We start from the raw sequence: 10,298 nt of genomic DNA on the forward strand, positions 1-10,298 counted from the left end.
TTTTAGTTAATTAACTATCCAAACGTTAAAATTTTCTAACGAAACTTTAATACCAACTCAATGACACTCTATAAATATTTATAAAAATATTTATGGCTCGGTTGAAAATCTTCGAGGTCTCGATACCTCGTTTTTTTATTTTAATTATTTTAATATTTATTCCTAGTACACTATTCACTATTTCAAAAATTTTCCTAACTTCACATTTAACTTATACTTACTAAATTTATAATATTTTCTACCCGTTTGTCAGATTTAGTGATCTCGAATCACCATTCCGACACCACTAAAAATTCAGGCTATTACACTAACTACCCCATCCATGCCATGAACACCCAAAATATCAATGGCAGCAGCAAGTTTTTCTTAAGGACAAAACAGAAGTAAATCATATGCTATATATACTAGTTTGATTGTTGATAGCATGGCAGATCAGTTCTATCTACTTGTCATCTACTAGGGTTTCCTAAAAGTTTTCAAGAGAGCATTTAATAGAACTGTTCTATTTTTTATTAACTAAACAACTGAATTTAAATAGAGAAAATAGTTATAACCTAATTGGTAAAATAATTTCTTTATTCTAATAAACTACAAAAAGATAAAATAAAATATTTCCAGAATATCTCAAATGATTTATTCTAAGATTTATCTACCTAAATAACTTTAAAATATATCCCAAAATATATGAGTTTCACATATTTCAACACCCTCCCTCAAGTTGGTGCATATATATCAATCATGCCCAACTTGCTTACAAGAAAATCAAAGCTTGTCTTAGAGAGCCCTTTAGTGAGTATGTCAGCAATCTATTGTTTTGAATGAACAAACGATATACACACTTGGCTTTCTTCAATCTTCTCCTTGATAAAATGTCTATCAATCTCAACATGTTTAGTTCTGTCATGCTGGACTGGGTTGTGAGTAATACTAATGGCAGCTTTGTTATCATAGTACAACTTCATTTGTAAAGTTATTGGTTTCCTCAGCTCTTCCATAATTCTTTGTAATCACATCATTTCACAAATTCCTTGAGCTATTGACCTAAACTCAGCCTTTGCACTACTTCTTATTGCAACATTTTGTTTTTTACTTCGCCAAGTCACAAGGTTTCCCCATACAAATGTATGGTACCCTGATGTAGATCTTCTATCTGTTATTGAGTCTGCCCAGTCTGCATCTGTATAAGCTTCAATTCTTTTTTGTTCAGATTTCTTAAAGAATAAGCCCTTTCTAGGTGAACTCTTCAAATATCTTAGAATCCAAAACACTGATTCTTCATGTTCCTCCATTGGGGAGTGCATAAATTGACTCACTACGCTCACTACAAAAGCTATGTCTGGACTTGTATGTGATAAGTAAATTAACTTACCGAATAATCTTTGGTACTACCCTTGATCAACTAATCGACCTTTTTTATTTCTAAATTTTACATTTGGATCAATTGGTATGTCAACTAGGCGGTAACCACTCATCCTAGCTTCTTTTAAAAGATCAATCACATATTTTTTCTGAGAGACCACAGAACCCTTCTTTGATCGAACTTCCATTCTAAGAAAATATTTCAAAGGACTCAAGTCTTTGATTTCAAACTTCAATGCTAGATGCTCTTTGAGACGCTTAATTTCATCCATATCATCTCCTGTAAGAATGATATCATCGACATAAATTATAATAACTGTTATTTTACCTCTTTGTGAGTGTCGATAAAACATTGTGTGATCAGCTTGCCTTTGTGAGTAACCTTATTTTTTAACAACTTGAGTGAACCGTTCAAACCAAGCTCAAGAAGACTACTTTAGACCATACAAAGATTTCCTAAGCTTACATACTCGAGTTCCAAATTTTTCTTCAAAACCTGGAGAAGGATCCATGTAAACTTCCTTATTCAAGTTTCCCATTTAGGAAAGCATTCTTCACATCTAGCTACTGTAAAGACTAATCAAGATTAATAGTAATTGATAAAAGAACTCTAACAGAATTTAATTTGGCTACTGAAGCAAATGTTTCAAGATATTTTATCTCGTATGTTTGAGTGTACCCTTTAGCCACTAGGCTTTGTATCTATCTAAAGATCCATTCGGTTTGAATTTGGTTGTGAACACCCATTTACAACCCACAGTTTTTTCCCTATAGGTAATTTCACTGTTTCCCATGTACCTGTTTTTTCAAGAGCGCGCATCTCCTCTAAAATAGCCTCCTTCCACTCAGGAACTTGTAGAGCATCTTTCACAATTTTTTGGTATTTTCACAATATCGAGACACGAAACAAAGGTTAAAAATGTCAAAGACTTACCTGGACTTTTGACAAAATCTTACGAGTCAAATTTTTGGTGATAAATCTAGTGGATTTCACTTTCTTGATTTCGATTTCTTCTTGAGTAAACAATTAACTCCTTTGTTTGTTCTTTATTCTCATGATCAGACTCTACACCTCTATACTCCTTTTCATTAACAACATTAACATTATTAATTTCTGTGTTAATCATAAATTCACCTTCCCCATTATTAGAATCTCTATCTTGTATATTTCTAGTGTTTTTTTGATCAATTATAGAATCTTCCTTATTATAATTCCCTCCCTAAAGATTAGAATCAAAGTAAGATTGCGTTTCAACAAATGTGACATCCGTGGTAACAATAATCTTCCTATCAATTGGATTGTAACATTTGTAACCCTTTTTATTAGAAGCATAGCCAACAAAGATGCATTTTTTTGCTCTAGGATCTAGTTTACCTTGGTTGTGAAGATGAACAAAGACACTACACCCAAAAATTCGAAGGGATAAATCTGTGATAAATTTAGAGTTAGGAAAGTTATCTTTAAAGAGACTGAAATGAGTTCTATAGTTTAGAGCTTTACTAGGCATTCTATTAATAAGATATGTAGTTGTTAATAAGGTTTTTCCCCAAAGATAATGTGGTACCTGACTAGTGAACATCAAGGCTCTAGTTACTTCTAAAAGATGTCGGTTTTTTCTTTTTGCAACCCCATTTTGTTGTGGTGTATTTGTACAAGAGCTTTGGTGGATTATACCATGTTTGGTTAAGAAAACACCTAATTAGTCACTAAAAAATTTCCCACCATTGTCACTCTGAAGTACTTTTATTCTTACATCAAATTGTGTTTTCACCATAGCATAAAAAGACTAAAACACCTTTTTAACTTCAGACTTATCTTTTAATAAAAACACCCAACAAATGCGAGTATGATCATCAATAAATGTGACAAACCAACGTTTTCCTAAAAAAGTTGAGACTCGAATGTCCTAAAACATCACTATGAATTAATGAAAAATATTTGGAAGCTTTACATTTTGGAGGTGGGAAGAATGACCAATGATGTTTAACCAATTCACAAAACTCACAGTGATATAAAGGACTTTTATTTTTAAATAAATCAAGTAACAAATATCTTAAATAGTAAAAATTAAGATGTCCAAGCCTATAATGCCAAATCATAACCTTATAAAAACTAGAAGCAGAATTTAAACATAAAATAGTTGTTGGTTGACTTAGATGGTCGTCGTCAAGAAAGTAAATTTTACCAGATTCTTTAGCATTGTCAATCATCCTCCCCGTGACTATGTCTTGAAATTTACACATAGAGGAGCCAAATATAACATGACAATTCGAGGACTGGGATAACTTATTGACCGATATGAGATTACAAGCTAAATTTGGCACATGTAAAACACTATGTAAAACCAATGAAGGCGAAATTTTAACAGCGCCTTTCCCGGCTATTGCCGAGAACGAAGCTACTTTGATTTTTTTATTTCCTGCACAAGGTGTGTAAGTTGAAAAAAAAAATAACTACTAGTCATGTGATCACTAGCTCCAGAATCAACAATTCACGTGTTTGTTTTATAAGGCTTGGCACTGAAAAAAAACAAAAAAAATTAATACCTAATTGGGCAAAGGAGGAAGGATTATTGGATGAGTTAGAAAGATAAGAATTCATCCGAAATTGTAGTGATTGAAAAAGCTTGTGTAGATGCTCTAGTTGTTCCTTAGTGAATGGAGACCCTTCTAGAGAACTTTGACCCTCATAATTTTCATTAGTTGTTTCAACGGTAAAACTTTCTTCCTCTGTTTGATTGCTGGATCTTTTATGTCCAATAAAGGCTATTTTAACCATGATGCTACTAGAGATAATCTAGCTCAGATGCCATGAAAGTTTTCAAGAGAGCATTTAATAAAACTGTTCTATCTTTTATTAACTAAACAACTGAATTTAAATAGAGAAAAGAGTCATAGCCTAATTGGGAAAATAATTCTCTTATTCTAATAAACTACTAAAAGATAAAATAAAATATTCCTAGAATATCTCAAATGATTTATTCTAAGATTTATCTATCTAAATAAGATTTATCTACCTAAATAACTTTAAAATATATCCCAAAATATATGGGTTTCACATATTTCAACATTTCCCACAATCATGTGCCTACAAATCTATGCACCTTTCATTTCCATTTATTTGTTTATTATTTATGTTATTTAGCAAAATATAGTGGACAATCTCTGCTGTCAGCCGAGGGACCCTTATGCCATGACACTCACATTGAATCATTTCAATTTCATACCTGCAAAGGCAGACCAGTTATGGAGAAAGGGAGATTGTCTAGAAGGATCACACAGTGGCAGGCATCATGAGAAGCATTGCCAACTAGAGCATGCTTGTTGCAGCATCAGTCCTGCTAGTGGAGACAAAAGAAAAAAAGGAAGCATCCAAATAATTATCAATAATTCCAGTATGGAACAGTTCTAACAATCAAACCAATAAACTATTCTTCTCGCAAAAGAATATGCATGACTTGCTACACTACCAAAATCAATACAATTTTGCCTTACCTATCTTGGCCATTTCCATGAAAGGCATGTAATGCGGGTCTAGATAGTGAAAACGTGTTGGCTCTTCGATTGTGCAGGGCCAAGAAAACTATTCAGGTCAGGCTGAACCAAACCACTAACAGACATAAAAACATACAGGTGGCAGAGACAATCCGCTTTTCAATCATCATTCAGAAAGATTATTCTTGCAATCAGCTGCAATACCATAAAAGAAATAAAAGAAATAATAATAATAATAATAATAACAACAACAATTGCTAAGATTAACGGCATGCTTCAAACAGAACAACAAATTCACGAAGTGGAGAAAATATAAAACTTAACAAAAGATGTGGAACACTTACATGGTGTATGTTTGTCAAATTTCACCTGAAACTGCCTGGGATGAAACTGGTGGCACCATATAGAACATGATAACCCAACTTTCGATGGTTTATCACTGATGCTGAAGATTAGTATCCCCATCTTTTGACCTGCAACATTTTCAACCAGAAAAATTAAATCCCACTAGGATAAATGGATACATACCTGTAGCGGACACTCACACCAAGTCCAAGTAACATAGGCTCAATGAACTTCAACCGTTATACATCCTGAGAGCAACGAATCTGTATGTATCATGCATCTTAATCACCATCTCTGTAGTGGATAAACTGTCACCTAGGATAAAAGCCCCAGAATGCAAAGGAAAACCAATGATTTATCAAACTTGTCCAGTATGGACTTATTATGATACTTGAGGGTTAAGAACTATCACTATGTTCCATGCTCAAAGTGCACATAGTGAAAATTGTTACTAGTATTACATTTTGGCAAGCCAAATCAAAGTAAACAGGATTTTATACTGATCTTCAATTTCTCAACAAGGGAAATCAACACACAGTTAAGGCACAATAAAAGGGAGAGAGGAAAAGAAATCTAATTACTAATTTCAGTAACATGGTATTATGATCATGGGTTATGGATCAAATCACCAAACGATTCACAATAAAACCTACCATCGTAGATATTTCTCATGACGAACCTTTGTTCAATAATACATGGAACAGAGCTCCTAACTTTAGACTCATCAGAAAGAGAGAATCTTAAACCTCTATAAATTGAAATAATTTCTGTCTAATTGTCCCCTTAAATGAAGGTTACATGGGATTTTAATCTGGTAGAATAAGAAACTACAATTAAGGAAAGTAAAATTAAGTTCTAATTGCATAAAATACTTGCCAAACAAATTTTCTAATTAGGAATATTATTAGAAAAACAGAATGATTTGTCTTCTTGCCATCTTTGGCTTCATGTGTTGCCCACAAAGGCATCATGACACATGGATTTCGATGGCAGATGGAAGACTGTCGCCTCTTTTCAAATTAGTCACACAATAAGCATCCAATTGACTCAAATGGTCTGCATACATTATCAACTATCATCCTTAAAACCATCACTTTTATGTCATCAATATAATATAACTGATTTACAGAACATCACTAAATGAAATTGCCGCTACATTCTAATAGGCTAAAACACACCAGGCGTAAAATTCCAGTGTCAATTAATTGTGATACTTGAGAGAAAATCCAAACTACAAATTGGTTAAGAGTAAATTAGCTAACTAAAAGATCAGGGGAAGACAAAGAACACTCAGCAATTCAAAGATTAATGAAGAGAAGAAAATAGTCGAACTGAAAATTAAGCAAATGCAAAAACTTTGACAAGAAGCTTGCTGAATCTCAAATGACCTTTCCTGCTACCAAAAAAAGTAAACTAGATCTGTATGGCACCCTGCAAAATATGGGAGAAATGGTGCTACCATGTAGTTTTTCACCTCATTTATTTTACAAATGAATAGGATGTTGTCTGGTTTTAAAAGAAAACTGTCAATATGACACAATGAGCTACAAAAGTACAACTTAGAACTTTCACATCAGAATAAAATAAACACAACTGTCGAAATGAGCTGTAAGCAAAAAAAAAAAAAAAAAGAGAGAGAGAGAGAAAAAAGGGAAAGACTATAAACAAAAACTTTCACAGGAAAATACTCCAAACGAGAAGGCAACAGCAAAGTAAATTTAATTACTTTCAATATGATAGGAGAGTTGAAGAATGCTTTAATGAAATCTCACATTGCAGGCTACCATATGAAAGTTCACATCCTTGTATTCTGATCTACATTCCATTGTCTATTTCCTGAAGGGAATTAAAATGACTTGTCAAAAGCCATCCAAGAATATGTTCTTCAGTATCTACTTCAGATTATCACTCATTTTCAAATAGCATTCATTCCACTTGCATGTAGAAATTGAAAGAGAGCCAACTACAATATGATCATCTTCATGGTACACTTTTAATTGGTTATCACTTTTGTTATTGTAGTATCTGGTGGTTCTATTTACTCTGAAGAGCGGCTTTAACTAATCAGCAACTAATCAGTTGGTGTAAGCATAAAATCCATGGGTGCTCCATCATTTTCAGGCATATCTCTAACCTCATTGAGAAGTCTTGTAAGTTCCTTTGTCAGCTCCCTACGAATATAATCAGAGCGCTCTTTTGTAATTGATGATTCTGCAAATAAAGTTTCAGTTAAGGACTGGAACTCTTGAAACCATTCATCATCTTTATCATGAACAGAATGATCATCAAAAAACATCAAAGAGCTTTCTCTTCGCCATCTACTTAGAAAGTACTTTTCAGGAAGTTGAAAGTAGTTCTTATCTATAAATACATGAAGAGCATGTCTGCACAATATCCCAGAAGACTCAAACTCCTTACATGAACAGTGAATCTGTTCATCTTCTGGAATCCATATAACAAGACTTTCCCCATCAATCTTTCTGAAATGACGCACAAGATATGATCCATTGGCCATTTCAGATGCAGCATACTGCATGCTTACTATTAATTCCTGTTGTAGAGCATTGAATGCAAAGGGTGTAAGAATTTGCCGTGAATGCTCTTCAATGGGTAAGCATGTTTTCATATGCATATACTGGCATTGCATCTCTTGATGTCGCTCATTTTGTAAATTGGCTGCAATACCAACCTGAAAACCAATCATAATAATAACCAACATATCAAAAACAGAAAAGAAAAAAGCAAGTTGAGGGATTACAATACAGCATTTGTAATTAACATACCTGCTCAAAAAATCCACGTAAACATGATTGAGCACCGAAGATCCCTTTCAAGAAAGCATCTACAGACTTTGAATAGGCTGTTGTTGCCATTCGAGCAAGAAAATGAACTCTCACATATGACAGCACCCAAGATGTACGAAGAGAGTAGAGTAAAGTGATATGTTTATCTGAGCCAAGTCCAAATATGGAAACCATTTGATTCCATCGTAGCTCAAAATCTTCTGTACTCTCCAGACGATACAATGCATCAAATTCTGATTTAAAGTCTGCATATTGAGATCCAAGCTGAAGAGAGAACCAGCTAGATACCTTTGGAAGTATGTTCCATATAGATGTAACATGTTTAGTACTCGGTAATTCACTTGTTATAGCATCTCTAAGTCGTGGATCAAGATCACTTAAAATTGTCTGTGGACATCTCCCTTTCATGAAGCGGATAAGCGTCTACACCAAAAGGGCAAAGGAAAAATTGTAAACAAATAAGATACATCAAAACCTACTTAAAATACACAAAAGATTAAAGCAGTAAACCTGTATAGCCCATGCAAAGGAGCGCAGTGTTTCATCCTGCAATAAAACGCAACCAAAGAAAATTGGTTGACCATTGTTGTCAATTCCAAACCATGCCCCAAAAAGCATATCATATGTGATTGATCTGTAAGTGGTGTCAAAATAAACAACATCACCAAACAAGGCATATGAATTAACAGCGACACCATATGACCAAGCAATGTTCTCAACCTTATCATTCTGATCTACTGTAAAATCATAAACGAAATCTTGATCAGCCTCTTTTGTTGCTTTACATGCCTCAAGAAGTTCCATTGTATCATTTTCTCTTTTCTCATTGAGCAAAGCATCATTTTCTTGAACCACTTTCTTCCGGTTTTGAACAAAATTCCTAACATCTCTCTCCAAAAAAGGCAATTGCCCACCTTGAATGCCTTTTTCCAACTCCAAAACCTTCACTATACGATGTATAGGAAACCCAGCTTTTGAAAGTAGTAAAATTCTCTCTTGATCTGCCTCATTAATCTTCCTATATGCAGGCAAGAGACGGACCTGGTCATCCTCTAAAAGCTCGTGATTATGAACATTGCTAAACTGTACAACAAACCATTGAGAAACCCCATCTATTACTTCCTTGGACAAGTACATCTTAGCATCACACCCACACCGTACAGACTTCCTATCTCTATGGTGTTCCCCAGAAAGCTTTTTCCTTGCCGGTGCAAACCCGGAACGATAGCAAACAAAATCACGCTTATAAATCCCCAATTGGGGGCTCAGTCTGGACCTCTCTTTCCTAATGGAAAACCCATTTTTCCTAGCAAAATTTCCATAATACTCGAAAGCATCATCGTCGGTCTTAAACACCATTCCAACATAAGGAGCAACCATGTCTTGGGACTGAAGTGATTCAGTTTTTACAATCTGGGATACTATGGATGTCTCTTCAGCATCTCCTTCATATGTTACATAACATTTCCAGTCACCACATGGGCATTGCTGCCTTCTTAGCCACATGTTTTTCGATGCAACGGATGCCATTGTATATAATCAATTTGAAATATATATGCAAGTACAATCAATGTCACTGCAATCCTAGACTCCCCCAAAACCTGACAGCATAAACCCTTTAAGAAACAAGAATTATAAACAAGAATTAAAACGGATTCCTTTTTCAAGAAAAGAACACAAAAACAACTAAATTAAGAAGCTACCCATTGGAGCTAAGATATATAGCTTACTAGCTGGAAAAATTTAAGAGTGAAAGTAAGGGAAAAAAAACAAGAGAAACTAGAAATAATAAAATGTTAAAGACCAGTACTTCAACAAAAAGAAACTTACATAACAAAATGGCTAAAGCAGTGAAGATCAACGGACACTAAAACAATCGTAAAGTGCTTTAAGCCTTCTTGTGCTTGTGCTTGTTCTTCTGCGTCCCCAGCTCGCGGTCTACCTTTTTTCTTTTCCTTTTCCCTCGTATTATGAAAAAGTCCTTGCAGATTACCGGAAAAAAAATCCACCATTAAGCCAACATGGACATTGTTCTTGGGCCGACATGGTTCGACCGTGTTGTCAATGCTATAAAGATGTCTTCAAGCCCAGAAAAGGGTTCTAATATTTTAAGATTACAATATTTTATATCAAAATATATTTTTAAATTATCTATAAATTGTGGACCTGACCCGGCCCGAAGGTCCATCCGAAAAGTGAAAGGGTTTAAATAAAAATGTAGATCAAAAAATTAGATTTAGATAAAACAAAATAAGACCCATTTAGAAGATAAGTCAAACCTCAGGTAAAATTTTT

The 10,298-nt window shown here is 34.2% G+C and overlaps 1 protein-coding gene across 17 annotated transcripts; it reads right to left on the reverse strand.

The window, feature by feature from the left end:
• Positions 1–4,381: 4,381 nt before the first annotated feature.
• Positions 4,382–10,010, reverse strand: LOC107901826 (putative protein FAR1-RELATED SEQUENCE 10). 17 transcript variants are annotated; one of them, XR_005915041.1, is made up of 9 exons: positions 9,834–10,010; positions 8,514–9,619; positions 7,983–8,426; positions 7,334–7,888; positions 6,972–7,035; positions 5,400–5,462; positions 5,199–5,327; positions 4,855–5,049; positions 4,382–4,700 (listed from the first exon to the last, which is right to left on the reverse strand). XR_005915041.1 is itself a non-coding variant. In XM_016827983.2 (5 exons), the coding sequence occupies exons 2-5, from the start codon at positions 9,531–9,533 to the stop codon at positions 7,015–7,017; spliced, it is 2,040 nt and encodes a 679-aa protein (XP_016683472.1). In that variant the 5' UTR covers positions 9,534–9,619; positions 9,834–10,009; the 3' UTR covers positions 6,639–7,014. The 17 variants fall into 17 exon arrangements, 3 of the variants coding, with proteins under 3 accessions (XP_016683472.1, XP_016683470.1, XP_016683469.1); XR_005915042.1 differs by lacking the exon at positions 5,400–5,462; XR_005915040.1 differs by having other exon boundaries at positions 5,199–5,462.
• Positions 10,011–10,298: the final 288 nt, after the last annotated feature.

The sequence above is a fragment of the Gossypium hirsutum genome, chromosome D06 (assembly GCF_007990345.1).
Source record: "Gossypium hirsutum isolate 1008001.06 chromosome D06, Gossypium_hirsutum_v2.1, whole genome shotgun sequence".
Taxonomy (NCBI): Eukaryota; Viridiplantae; Streptophyta; class Magnoliopsida; order Malvales; family Malvaceae; genus Gossypium; species Gossypium hirsutum.

Bases quoted from the DNA above. Each gene is read 5' to 3' on its own strand.
- LOC107901826 (XM_016827981.2), bottom strand. From the start codon at position 9,533: ATGGCATCCGTTGCATCGAAAAACATGTGGCTAAGAAGGCAGCAATGC. The intron at 8,427-8,513 runs GTTTACTGCTTT...CTTTTGGTGTAG, and splicing joins CCTTTGCATGGGCTATACAG to ACGCTTATCCGCTTCATGAA. The intron at 7,889-7,982 runs GTATGTTAATTA...ATTGGTTTTCAG, and splicing joins TACGTGGATTTTTTGAGCAG to GTTGGTATTGCAGCCAATTT.